General features: G+C 37.1%; 1 protein-coding gene across 1 annotated transcript in view; it reads right to left on the reverse strand.

Moving 5' to 3' along the window:
- Positions 1 to 878: 878 nt before the first annotated feature.
- il23r (interleukin 23 receptor) overlaps positions 879 to 15594 on the reverse strand; it is an 83340-nt gene continuing 68624 nt past the window's right edge. Inside the window, exon 17 of the mRNA XM_072915145.1 lies at positions 879 to 1072. Within this exon, the coding sequence (XP_072771246.1) occupies positions 879 to 1072 (194 nt within the window). The remainder of the gene's footprint in view (positions 1073 to 15594) is intronic.

Consider the following 15594-nt stretch of genomic DNA (forward strand, 5'->3'; position numbering starts at 1 on the left):
TCTCATCTCATGTATGAGATAGTCAATATCAACGTGATATTCTCCCATAAACAGCATGTTTTATCATCTCATGTATGAGATAGTCAATATCATTGTCATATTCTCCCATAAACATCATGTTTTATCATCTCATCTCATGTATGAGATAGTCAATATCAACGTGATATTCTCCCATAAACAGCATGTTTTATGATCTCATGTATGAGATAGTCAATATCATTGTGATATTCTCCCATAAACATCATGTTTTATCATCTCATCTCATGTATGAGATAGTCAATATCAACGTGATATTCTCCCATAAACATCATGTTTTATCATCTCATGTATGAGATAGTCAATATCATTGTCATATTCTCCCATAAACATCATGTTTTATCGTCTCATCTCATGTATGAGATAGTCAATATCAACGTGATATTCTCCCATAAACAGCATGTTTTATGATCTCATGTATGAGATAGTCAACATCATTGTGATATTCTTTAACAAAAATGTTTTATCGTCTCATCTCATGTATGAGATAGTCAATATCAACGTGATATTCTCCCATAAACAGCATGTTTTATCATCTCATCTCATGTATGAGATAGTCAACATCATTGTGATATTTTCCCATAAACATCATGTTTTATCATCTCACCTCATGTATGAGATAGTCAATATCAACGTGATATTCTCCCATAAACAGCATGTTTTATCATCTCATCTCATGTATGAGATAGTCAACATCATTGTGATATTTTCCCATAAACATCATGTTTTATCATCTCACCTCATGTATGAGATAGTCAATATCAACGTGATATTCTCCCATAAACAGCATGTTTTATCGTCTCATGTATGAGTCAATCCTCATCATTTCTCAGGGTCTGACCTCATGGCTTCTCGTACACCGCGCTGTCAACGTCATTTCCACCCTCAGCTCCTGTCACACACGCACGCACGGCGTCAGAAGAAGAAGAAGTGTGGAGATGAGAAGTGAGAAGGCGTTGAGGAGCTGCACTGAGGTGCTTCCCCTCTGTGTCATCCGCTCTATGAGAAGTGAGACGAGGCTGAGGAAGTTGACGACCTGAGACAGGAAGCAGCTAACTGACTTTTTATTTCACTGCTTTGCTTATTTGAAGTACTTCATAGTCAGTGTTGGGTTAGTTACTGAAAAACAGTAACTAGTTACAGTTACTAGTTACTTTATTTCAAAAGTAACTCAGTTACTAACTCAGTTACTTACACCAAAAAGTAATGCGTTACTGTGAAAAGTAACTATTTAGTTACTTCTTCTACTTTTTTTTTTTTTAAAGCTCCCATTAATGCCCTTTTAGCCTTCATTTTAGTACTGTTATTGCACTGGAGAATAATACAATGTGTTGATCAACTTGACATACATTTGCATCACTGAACTCTGCTAAGCAATGTGCTCTGTCAGGACTTGGACTATGGTGTGGTTTGTTCTCCCGAGGTGCAAGTGAATTGGACTGGTCACGGCATGAAGGTAAATACATAATTTAATAATAACACTCAAACGAACAAAAGGCGCGCTCAAGGCGGATGTACAAACTTGACTAATGAAAACAAAAGACTTGCACGGGGGCAAAAAACTATGAACAATTAAACAAAACACTAACTGTGGCATGAATCGAAACAAAACTTACTTGGCATGGACATGAAGTGCGCAGCGGAGGACAGAGTGTGACAGGGGGCATAAATGCGGGGGTCGTCAGAACGAACAACAGAAAATGAATGAACTTAAATACTATGGACATGATTAGTGAAAGCAGGTGCGTGACTCAAAACGTGAAACAGGTGCGTGACGTGACAGGTGAAAACTAATGGTTGCTATGGTGACAAGAGTGCACAATGAGTCCAAACGTGGAACAGGTGCGTGACGTGACAGGTGAAACTAATGGTTGCTATGGTGACAAAACAAAACAAAAGTGCACAAAAAGTCCAAAATTTAAACCGAACATTACTAAAACAAAACATGATCACACAGACATGACATGCTCTACATACAACACACAAAGACAAAGATATGTTTCAAAGGGCCAATTTATTTCAGGCCAGAACAAATTGACAAAACTATTTGAAATAGCTGCAACATAACATACATAAGTAACAAACAGCATAATAACACTAACACTAACCACGTTAAACCCAGATTCCGAACTAACAAAGGTCTTAACTCATTCTCTTTCTATGCCACTTCAATATGGAATGCACTCCCAACAGGTGTAAAAGAAAGGGCATCTCTATCCTCCTTCAAAACCGCACTAAAAGAACACCTCCAGGCAACTACAACCCTAAACTAACACCCTCCCTTCCACATAATACCTCTTCGGATTGTAAATAATCAAATGTAGACACTTTTTCTTATACTTTCTGATCTCTCTCTCTCTGTGTCCACTACTTGCTGTACATATCCTACCAAGTCAGTCCTACACTGTTTCAATGTCCATTTCTCTGATGATGCAATTGTTGATGACTGAAGTGTTGATACCAACCAAACCTAACACACCCCCCCCCCCCCCCTCCATATCCCACACCCCGGATTGTAAATAATGTAAATAATTCAATGTATATACCCTAATGATTATCTTGTGTGATGACTGTATTATTGTCATGTCTGTGTGATCATGTTTTGTTTTAGTAATGTTCGGTTTAAATTTTGGACTTTTTGTGCACTTTTGTTTTGTTTTGTCACCATAGCAACCATTAGTTTCACCTGTCACGTCACGCACCTGTTCCACGTTTGGACTCATTGTGCACTCTTGTCACCATAGCAACCATTAGTTTTCACCTGTCACGTCACGCACCTGTTTCACGTTTTGAGTCACGCACCTGCATTCACTAATCATGTCCATAGTATTTAAGTTCATTCATTTTCTGTTGTTCGTCCTGACGACATCCCCGCATTTATGCTCCTGCACACTCGCCACACCCTGATGACCCTTGCTACTCTTTTTTTCATGCCGGTTCCATGCCAAGTAAGTTTTTGTTTGTTAAGCCACAGTTAGTGTTTTGTTTAATTGTTCATAGTTTCTGCCAATGTGCAAGTTTTGTGTTTAAAGTCTAGTTTTGTACCTCCGCCCCTGTGCACGCCTTTCGTTTATTCCTTTTTTGATAGTTTAAATAAATCATGTATTTACCTTCACGCCATGACCAGTCCAGTTCATTTGCACCACGGGAGAACAAACCAAGCCAAAGTCCAAGTCTTGACAATTATGATGTTAGTATATATTTGATAGTATATATCTGTATCTGGACCCCGACTTAAACAAGTTAAAAAACTTATTTGGGTGTTACCATTTAGTGGTCAATTGTACGGAATATGTACTGTACTGTGCAATCTACTAATAAAAGTTTCAATCAATCAATCAATCAATCAACAACATAGCTGTAAAGCTGGCTTCACCTAAGGAAGGCACACGTGACATACACAGAGCCTAACCAGGCAGATTTGAATTGTTGTTTTGGGCAGTAGACGGGATCTTTGATCCAAGACACAACTTACATTGAACTAAAATGTTCTTTTCTTTGTGCTCGACAAAAGAAAAGAAGTGAGAATATCTCATACTTGCCAACCCTCCCGAATTTCACTGCCTCTCCCTGGGACAACCATTCTCCAAATTTCTGCCGATTTCCAGCCGGACTTAAGGCACGCCCCCTCCCGGTCTGTGCGGATCTGAGTGGGGACAGCCTGTCGTCACGTCCGCTTGGCCAACCAAAAAGTAAACACAGAACACTATACCGTATAGGCGTATAGTAGAGATGCGCGGTTTGCGGGCACAACCGCGGAGTCCGCGGATTATCCGCGGATCGGGCGGATGAAATTAAAAAAACTAAGATTTTATCCGCTCGCGGGTCGGGTCGGGCGGATTAATTTTTTTTAATTTTTTTTAATTTTTTGCGGGTGGCAGTTAAACCAATTCGGAAATATATACACATAGTTAAATGTTGTTACCCACATACGAAAAACGAGCAGGCACCTGCTGCATATGCCACAACAGAAGAAAAAAAAAGAAAAGAGATGGACACTTTTACGGAGCGGAGAAGGGACGCCTCGCCGGTGTCCGGGACCGAGGCCCCTTCCCCCGAGAGGGCCCCACCGGGAGCCGTAGCTGAGGCGATCCGCGAGAAGGGCCCGACGCACGTCCAGGGTCACTACCGCGCCCACCGCACCGACACCCCGCCTCGTCCGCTTTCGCCGCGGCCGGCGTCACGCGCAGCAGGTAAGCAGCTTACCTGCCCGCCACCCCCGTGGCCGGGGGCTCGTAACATAGGTCACTCCGCGCGCTCCGCCCGCGCAGCTTACCTGCTTGCCACCCCTGTTGCCGGGGGCGCGTAACAGGGGTCACTCCGCGCGTAGTGCGCTCATGAAAGGGGTGGGGCTCACCCTGGTTGATATAGAGAGCAGGACGGTGGCCATGGAAGTTGGAACCCGCTAAGGAGTGTGTAACAACCCACCTGCCGAATCAACTAGCCCTGAAAATGGATGGCGCTGGAGCGTGGGCCCATATCTGGCCGTCGCCGGCAGCGAGACGCGCTTGGAGGTGCGCTCAGCGCGGCTCCCATATGATTGCGCACTGGTGTGCGTCTGGGTCGTGACAGCGTGGCACGCGAATGTCTGTGCTGCATTGGATCGGTCTCCTTTCTTTAACAGGTAAAAGCTTTATAACCTCACCATACCTGCCAACTTTTAAATCAGAAAAACCTAGTAGCCAGGGTCCAAGGGCCGCAGGCCCCGGTAGGTCCAGGACAAAGTCCTGGTGGAGGGTTCAGGGCTTCGCCCCCCGACGCAAAATGACTATTAGCATTCAGACAGGTTAAAATGTTGCTAAAACCATCACTTTTCTATCAGTCACAGTGACTTTTCAAAACAAAAATATTACAGCAAAAATCATATGGGTTGATTGACATGTTTATTCTGTAAGCTAACTTCAATAGTTTGAAATTATTTTGACAGTTAATGCCAGTTATCCTGTCAACCTTTCACAAGACTTCAATTTGTTCATTGAAAGTATAAATAGTATAAACACTTTTTACAGTATGTCGTGCTGTGAAATACAGCCGACAGGATTGCGCATGCATGGTGCAGGAGAACAAAGGACTTCTTTCATTTAAGGTTTGTGATAAACCATCAAACTCATTCGTTAAAAGGACTCTATAGTAATATAAAGCGAATTTTTCTGGACATTATCATGCAAGAAAAGTTTATTTTTGGGACCGCGATCACCGCGTAATGATTTTTAAAGGTTGCATTACATTATTAACTGTCCCATGTGATCAGCCAGTGCAATTGGAAGTCCATGCTCAATTATTGCCTCCGTAAATAAAACTTCGGCATTTATCACATCCAAAGAATCTGTTTGGGCGACGAAAAACGTTGAAAGTTTTCCACTTGTATCGCTAGCAACGGCATTAGACTTGTGTTTTTTTGTCCCAACGTGGTCTTTTACATCGCTAATTCCTCCGTGTCCGATCGAAAAATCTTGTCTGCACAAGGTGCAATTCGCGTAGTTTTCACCCTTTTTTTTTTAAATTAAAGAAAAAACGTATTTTTTATCACTGCACCCGTAACCCGGAATAGGTTGATGAAAACCGTACGAATTACGGGAAAATCGGAGTAGTTGGCAGGTGCCTCACTAATGCCTTGCATCGTCTATATTAGATATACCGGGCGGATGGCGGGCGGATGCAGTTCTGATCAAATGTTAGATCGGGTGGATGGCGGATGGTTGACGACTTTCTGATGCGGTTGCGGATGAAATATTTGCCTATCCGCGCATCTCTAGCGTATAGTGTTCTGTGGTTACTTTTTTGTTGGCCAACGGTTGTATTGCGCACCCCCCTCCCCTGCCCTCCCCTCCCCTTCCCACACTCAGACACACAGTCACACGCACACACAGAGAGCACAGAGGAAGAATCAGAAGCACGTCTCTGCTTCGCTGGAATAAAACACACTCAGATCCTCAGTTTCTAGCCGATACTACATAAAAAGTAACGTAAAATAACGCAGTAACGCATCATGTAGTAACGGTAACTGAGTTATTGAATATAAAAAAATAACGCGTTAGATTACTAGTTACCGCCGAAACTAACGGCGTTACAGTAACGCGTTACTTTGTAACGCGTTAGTCCCAACACTGTTCATAGTACTGAGTACTCCATCATGTACATGTACTATTACTCTCACATTGGAGGGTGTACTTGCCTGGACTATTGTACACAAGTGATCAAGTATTACTACAAAACCTTACTGAGTATTTGTCAATGAAACACACACGTAGAGGCTGATGTCAAAAAGATTTAGTAGAATGTTGTACAAAGAGTACTAAGTAGTACTGCGTAGAAAACATCTTTTTCAACAATCAAGAGTAATATTCTCACATTGTTTACCAATAATGACAGTTACTTAGCTGGGAGGCCTTGGTTATATGTTGTGTATTTGTTACACACTACTTTGTACATATTTGTTACACACTACTATGTACAAACTTGTATTTGTTACACGCTACTTTGTACAAATTTGTATTTGTTACACGATACTTTGTACAAATGTGTACTTTTTACACACTACTTTGTACGACTGTGTATTTGTTACACACTACTTTGTACACATTTGTTACACACTACTATGTACAAACTTGTATTTGTTACACACTACTTTGTACTAATGTGTATTTGTTACGCACCACTTTGTACAACTGTGCATTTGTTACACACTATTTTGTACAACTGCGTATTTGTTACACACCACTTTGTACAACTGCGTATTTGTTGCACACTACTTTGTACAACTGTGTATTTGTTGCACACTACTTTGTACAACTGTGTATTTGTTACACACTACTTTGTACAACTGTGTATTTGTTACACACTACTTTGTACAAAAGTGTATTTTGTTACACACCACTTTGTAGAAATTTGTATTTGTTACAAACTACTTTGTGCAAATGTGTATTTGTTACACACTACTTTGTACAACTGTGCATTTGTTACACACTACTTTGTACAACTGCGTATTTGTTACACACTACTTTGTACAACTGCGTATTTGTTACACACTACTTTGTACAACTGCGTATTTGTTACACACTACTTTGTACAAATGTGTATTTGTTGCACACTACTTTGTACAAATGTGTATTTGTTACACACTACTTTGTACACATTTGTTACACACTACTATGTACAAACTTGTATTTGTTACACGCTACTTTGTACAAATTTGTATTTGTTACACGATACTTTGTACAAATGTGTACTTTTTACACACTACTTTGTACGACTGTGTATTTGTTACACACTACTTTGTACACATTTGTTACACACTACTATGTACAAACTTGTATGTGTTACACACTACTTTGTACTAATGTGTATTTGTTACGCACCACTTTGTACAACTGTGCATTTGTTACACACTATTTTGTACAACTGCGTATTTGTTACACACCACTTTGTACAACTGCGTATTTGTTGCACACTACTTTGTACAACTGTGTATTTGTTGCACACTACTTTGTACAACTGTGTATTTGTTACACACTACTTTGTACAACTGTGTATTTGTTACACACTACTTTGTACAAAAGTGTATTTTGTTACACACCACTTTGTAGAAATTTGTATTTGTTACAAACTACTTTGTGCAAATGTGTATTTGTTACACACTACTTTGTACAACTGTGCATTTGTTACACACTACTTTGTACAACTGCGTATTTGTTACACACTACTTTGTACAACTGCGTATTTGTTACACACTACTTTGTACAACTGCGTATTTGTTACACACTACTTTGTACAAATGTGTATTTGTTACACACTACTTTGTACACAATTGTTACACACTACTATGTACAAACTTGTATTTATTACACGCTACTTTGTACAAATGTGTATTTGTTACACACTACTTTGTACAAATGTGTATTTTGTTACACACTACTTTGTAGAAATTTGTATTCGTTACAAACTACCTTGTACAAATGTGTATTTGTTACATACTACTTTGTACAACTGTGCATTTGTTACACACTACTTAGTACAAATGTGTATCTGTTACACACTACTTTGTACAACTGCATATTTGTTACACAAGAGTTTGTACAACTGTATATTTGTTACACACTGCTGTGTACAAAAGTGTATTTGTTACACACTACTTTGTACAAATGTGTATTTGTTACACACTACTTTGTACACATTGTTACACACTACTATGTACAAACTTGTATTTGTTACACGCTACTTTGTACAAGTGTGTATTTGTTACGCACCACTTTGTACAAGTGTGTATTTGTTACGCACCACTTTGTACAAGTGTGTATTTGTTACACACTACTTTGTACAAACGTGTATTTATTACACACTACTTTGCAGAGGTGTGGACTCGAGTCACATGACTTGGACTCGAGTCAGACTCGAGTCATGAATTTGATGACTTTAGACTCGACTTGACAAAATGTAAAAAGACTTGCAACTCGACTTCGACTTTAACATCAATGACTTGTGACTTCACTTGGACTTGAGCCTTTTGAATTGACATGACTTGACATGACTTGCTACTTTCCCCAAAACCCAAAGATGAAAAAGTTATTCGGGAGCGCTCCGTATTTTTCATTGTGTACTTTTCTATCAGCGTTGCGTGTGTCAGCTGGTGTGCTGTCAGTACAACAGCCAATCAAATTAGATCTACTTTGTTTTCATCACACAGCATTCATCCAATCAAATTGCAGGACAACCAACGAAGAAGACATGTCCAAACCACACGCCAGTGAACAAAAAATGATGCCTAAAATAACTTCGTTTGGGTATAAAAATGACGAGGTGGTCAACACAAAACGGTTTGCAGCATGCAACACATGCGGTTCGAAAATGACTGATGGAGAGGCAACAACTTCCAACTTCGTCCGGCATTTGAAGTTGCACAAAGAACGGTAAGTTTTGAATGTAAGATAACGTTTATTGGCTAAGTAACGTGACTTTTATTTGCTGTGTAGTTAAATCAGTGAGGCTGTAAACTCACTGCTAACGTTATAACGTTATTGCAAACACGGGAATCTGTTGCAGTTCACTACCTTATTCATACTTTTTGTTCAGTGATTTTTTTTAAGCAGGGTTACGTTAGTCAATATATCACACGTAACGTTAGACGGCGGTCAGCAGCACCGCGTATTTTAGCCACCTAAAAAAAAGACAAAAATAGTAAAATAAAGGTCAGTTAAAATGTATACTATACTATGAATATGTGTACCGTTTTAGCTAGCTTTCTGACATACTGTTGGTTCTTTACTTCAGTGGTCCCCAACCACCGGGCCGCGGCCCGGTACTGGTCCGTGGATCGATTGGTATCGGGCCGCACAAGAAATATATATATATATATATATATATATATTTTTTTTTTTAAATTAAATCAACATAAAAAACACAAGATACACTTACAAGTAGTGCACCAACCCAAAAAAACTCTCTCCCCCCTTTTGTTCTGGGCATTGAACATGAAGACTCTTCCTTCACTGTTCCGAGTGGCCATGAGAGTCTTGGCAGTGCCTGCCTCCAGTGCTCCAGTGGAGCGAGTTTTCAGCCATGGTGGCATCATACTACGCCCCCATCGTGCACAAATGACTGACAGACTCTTGGCTAATTTGGTCTTTTGCAAATGCAATGCAGCATAGGGCCCTGACATATAAAAAGTACAACTTTTTTGTTATGTTCACGTATATGTCATGTTTTTTCAATGTTAACACTTTTGTACAAATAAGTACATTTGCACTTTATTTTTCAATGTGTTTGTTCTGTAAAGGAATGAGTTAATGTTTAAAATGACTGGTTAATAGTGCTATTATAAAGTGCAATGTCAGCACAATTTTCTTTCCTGCAATTTAAAATGCACTTGTTTTAATAAATAAATACAGCGTTTGAAAAGCATACACAATCTGTGTTAATATATTAGTCTGTGGTTAAAAGGACTTGAAAGGACTCGAAACTCAAAATGCAGGACTTAGGACTTGACTTGAGACTTTCCAGTCTTGACTTTGGACTTGACTCGGGGCTTGCCTGTCTTGACTCGGGACTTAACTCGGACTTGAGGGCAAAGACTTGAGACTTACTTGTGACTTGCAAAACAATGACTTGGTCCCACCTCTGCTACTTTGTACAAATGTGTATTTGTTACGCACCACTTTGTACAAATGTGTATTTGTTGCACACTACTTTGTAAAAATGTTTATTTGTTACACACCACTTAGTAGAAATGTGTATTTGTTACAAACTACCTTATTCAAATGTGTATTTGTTACACACTACTTTATACAACTGTGCATTTGTTACATACTACTTTGTACAAATGTGTATTTGTTACACTACTTTGTACAAATGTGTATTTGTTACACACTACTTTGAACAAATGTGTATTTGTTACACACTACTTTGTACAAATGTGTATTTGTTACCCACTATTTTTGTACAGTAAGTGTTTGTTACACACTACTTTGTACAAATGCGTATTTGTTACGCACTAAATGTGGAAGTAGTGTCAAAGCGCTTTGAGTACCTTGAAGGTAGAAAAGCGCTATACAAGTACAACCCATTTATCATTAATTTACTTTGTACACATTGTTACACACTACTATGTACAAACTTGTATTTTGTTACACACTACTTTGTACACATTGTTACACACTACTATGTACAAACTTGTATTTGTTACACACTACTTTGTACAAATGTGTATTTGTTACACACTACTTTGTACAAATGTGTATTTGTTACACACTACTTTGTACAAATGCATATTTGTTACACGTTACTTTGTACAAGTGTGTACTTGTTACACAATACTTTGTACAACTGCGTATTTGTTACACACTACTTTGTACAAATGTGTATTTGTTGCACACTACTTTTTACAACTGCGTATTTGTTACACGCTACTTTGTACAAATGTGTATTTGTTGCACACTACTTTGTACAAATGTGTACTTGTTACACACTACTTTGTACAAGTGTGTATTTGTTACACACTACTTTGTACAAATGTGTATTTGTTATGCACCACTTTGTACAAGTGTGTATTTCTTACACACTACTTTGTACAAGTGTGTATTTGTTACGCACCACTTTGTACAAGTGTGTATTTGTTACACACTACTTTGTACAAATGTGTATTTGTTACGCACCACTTTGTACAAGTGTGTATTTGTTACACAATACTTTGTACAAATATGTATTTGTTAAACACCACTTTGCGGAAATTTGTATTTGTTACACACTACTTAGTAGAAATGTGTGTTTGTTACAAACTACCTTGTACAAATGTGTATTTGTTACACACTATTATGTACAAATGTTCATTTGTTACACACAACTTTGTACAAATGCGTATTTGTTACATGTTGCTTTGTACAAGTTTGTACTTGTTACACACTACTTTGTACAAATGTGTATTTGTTACACACTACTTTGAACAAATGTGTATTTGTTACACACTACTTTGTACAAATGTGTATTTGTTGCACACTACTTTGTACAAATGTGTACTTGTTACACACTACTTTGTACAAATGTGTATTTGTTACACACTACTTTGTACAAATGTGTATTTGTTATGCACCACTTTGTACAAGTGTGTATTTCTTACACACTACTTTGTACAAGTGTGTATTTGTTACGCACCACTTTGTACAAGTGTGTATTTGTTACACACTACTTTGTACAAATGTGTATTTGTTACGCACCACTTTGTACAAGTGTGTATTTGTTACACAATACTTTGTACAAATATGTATTTGTTAAACACCACTTTGCGGAAATTTGTATTTGTTACACACTACTTAGTAGAAATGTGTGTTTGTTACAAACTACCTTGTACAAATGTGTATTTGTTACACACTATTATGTACAAATGTGTATTTGTTGCACACTACTTTTTACAACTGCGTATTTGTTACACGCTACTTTGTACAAATGTGTATTTGTTGCACACTACTTTGTACAAATGTGTACTTGTTACACACTACTTTGTACAAGTGTGTATTTGTTGCACACTACTTTGTACAAATGTGTATTTGTTATGCACCACTTTGTACAAGTGTGTATTTCTTACACACTACTTTGTACAAGTGTGTATTTGTTACGCACCACTTTGTACAAGTGTGTATTTGTTACACACTACTTTGTACAAATGTGTATTTGTTACGCACCACTTTGTACAAGTGTGTATTTGTTACACAATACTTTGTACAAATATGTATTTGTTAAACACCACTTTGCGGAAATTTGTATTTGTTACACACTACTTAGTAGAAATGTGTGTTTGTTACAAACTACCTTGTACAAATGTGTATTTGTTACACACTATTATGTACAAATGTTCATTTGTTACACACAACTTTGTACAAATGCGTATTTGTTACATGTTGCTTTGTACAAGTTTGTACTTGTTACACACTACTTTGTACAAATGTGTATTTGTTACACACTACTTTGAACAAATGTGTATTTGTTACACACTACTTTGTACAAATGTGTATTTGTTGCACACTACTTTGTACAAATGTGTACTTGTTACACACTACTTTGTACAAGTGTGTATTTGTTACACACTACTTTGTACAAATGTGTATTTGTTATGCACCACTTTGTACAAGTGTGTATTTCTTACACACTACTTTGTACAAGTGTGTATTTGTTACGCACCACTTTGTACAAGTGTGTATTTGTTACACACTACTTTGTACAAATGTGTATTTGTTACGCACCACTTTGTACAAGTGTGTATTTGTTACACAATACTTTGTACAAATATGTATTTGTTAAACACCACTTTGCGGAAATTTGTATTTGTTACACACTACTTAGTAGAAATGTGTGTTTGTTACAAACTACCTTGTACAAATGTGTATTTGTTACACACTATTATGTACAAATGTGTATTTGTTGCACACTACTTTTTACAACTGCGTATTTGTTACACGCTACTTTGTACAAATGTGTATTTGTTGCACACTACTTTGTACAAATGTGTACTTGTTACACACTACTTTGTACAAGTGTGTATTTGTTACACACTACTTTGTACAAATGTGTATTTGTTATGCACCACTTTGTACAAGTGTGTATTTCTTACACACTACTTTGTACAAGTGTGTATTTGTTACGCACCACTTTGTACAAGTGTGTATTTGTTACACACTACTTTGTACAAATGTGTATTTGTTACGCACCACTTTGTACAAGTGTGTATTTGTTACACACTACTTTGTACAAATATGTATTTGTTAAACACCACTTTGCGGAAATTTGTATTTGTTACACACTACTTAGTAGAAATGTGTGTTTGTTACAAACTACCTTGTACAAATGTGTATTTGTTACACACTATTATGTACAAATGTTCATTTGTTACACACAACTTTGTACAAATGCGTATTTGTTACATGTTGCTTTGTACAAGTTTGTACTTGTTACACACTACTTTGTACAAATGTGTATTTGTTACACACTACTTTGAACAAATGTGTATTTGTTACACACTACTTTGTACAAATGTGTATTTGTTGCACACTACTTTGTACAAATGTGTACTTGTTACACACTACTTTGTACAAGTGTGTATTTGTTACACACTACTTTGTACACGTGTATTTGTTATGCACCACTTTGTACAAGTGTGTATTTCTTACACACTACTTTGTACACGTGTGTATTTGTTACGCACCACTTTGTACAAGTGTGTATTTGTTACACACTACTTTGTACAAATGTGTATTTGTTACGCACCACTTTGTACAAGTGTGTATTTGTTACACAATACTTTGTACAAATATGTATTTGTTAAACACCACTTTGCGGAAATTTGTATTTGTTACACACTACTTAGTAGAAATGTGTGTTTGTTACAAACTACCTTGTACAAATGTGTATTTGTTACACACTATTATGTACAAATGTTCATTTGTTACACACAACTTTGTACAAATGCGTATTTGTTACATGTTGCTTTGTACAAGTTTGTACTTGTTACACACTACTTTGTACAAATGTGTATTTGTTACACACTACTTTGAACAAATGTGTATTTGTTACACACTACTTTGTACAAATGTGTATTTGTTACCCACTATTTTTGTACAGTAAGTGTTTGTTACACACTACTTTGTACAAATGCGTATTTGTTACGCACTATTTTTGTACTACTGAGTATTTGTTACACACTACTTTGTACAAATGTGTATTTGTTACACACTACTTTGTACAAATGTGTATTTGTTACACACTACTTTGTACAAATGCATATTTGTTACACGTTACTTTGTACAAGTGTGTACTTGTTACACAATACTTTGTACAACTGCGTATTTGTTACACACTACTTTGTACAAATGTGTATTTGTTGCACACTACTTTTTACAACTGCGTATTTGTTACACGCTACTTTGTACAAATGTGTATTTGTTGCACACTACTTTTTACAACTGCGTATTTGTTACACGCTACTTTGTACAAATGTGTATTTGTTGCACACTACTTTGTACAAATGTGTACTTGTTACACACTACTTTGTACAAGTGTGTATTTCTTACACACTACTTTGTACAAGTGTGTATTTGTTACGCACCACTTTGTACAAGTGTGTATTTGTTACACACTACTTTGTACAAATGTGTATTTGTTACGCACCACTTTGTACAAGTGTGTATTTGTTACACAATACTTTGTACAAATATGTATTTGTTAAACACCACTTTGCGGAAATTTGTATTTGTTACACACTACTTAGTAGAAATGTGTGTTTGTTACAAACTGCCTTGTACAAATGTGTATTTGTTACACACTATTATGTACAAATGTTCATTTGTTACACACAACTTTGTACAAATGCGTATTTGTTACATGTTGCTTTGTACAAGTTTGTACTTGTTACACACTACTTTGTACAAATGTGTATTTGTTACACACTACTTTGAACAAATGTGTATTTGTTACACACTACTTTGTACAAATGTGTATTTGTTACCCACTATTTTTGTACAGTAAGTGTTTGTTACACACTACTCTGTACAAATGCGTATTTGTTACGCACTATTTTTGTACTACTGAGTATTTGTTACACACTACTTTGTACAAATGTGTATTTGCGCTACTTTGCACAAATGCATATTTGTTGCACACTTCTTCGTACGAATGTGTATTTGTTACACACCACCTTGTAGAAATGTGTATTTGTTACACACTACTTAGTAGAAAAGTGTGTTTGTTGCACACTACTTTGTAGAAATCTGTATTTGTAGTTTGTAAAGTTGTGTGTCTTCCACACACTAGTTTGTAAAGTTGTGTGTTTTCCACACACTTGTTTGTGAAGTTGTGTGTCTTCCACACACTAGTTTGTAAAGTTGTGTGTTTTCAACACACTTGTTTGTAAAGTTGTGTGTCTTCCCCACACGAGTTTGTAAAGTTGTGTCTTCCACAGACTAGTTTGTAAAGTTGCGTTTTCCCCACACTAGTTTGTAAAGTTGTGTATTTTCCACACACTTATTTGTAAAGTTGTGTGTCTTCCACACACTAGTTTGTACAGTTGTGTGTCTTCCA

The sequence above is a fragment of the Nerophis lumbriciformis genome, linkage group LG18 (genome assembly GCF_033978685.3).
Source record: "Nerophis lumbriciformis linkage group LG18, RoL_Nlum_v2.1, whole genome shotgun sequence".
Classification (NCBI taxonomy): Eukaryota; Metazoa; Chordata; class Actinopteri; order Syngnathiformes; family Syngnathidae; genus Nerophis; species Nerophis lumbriciformis.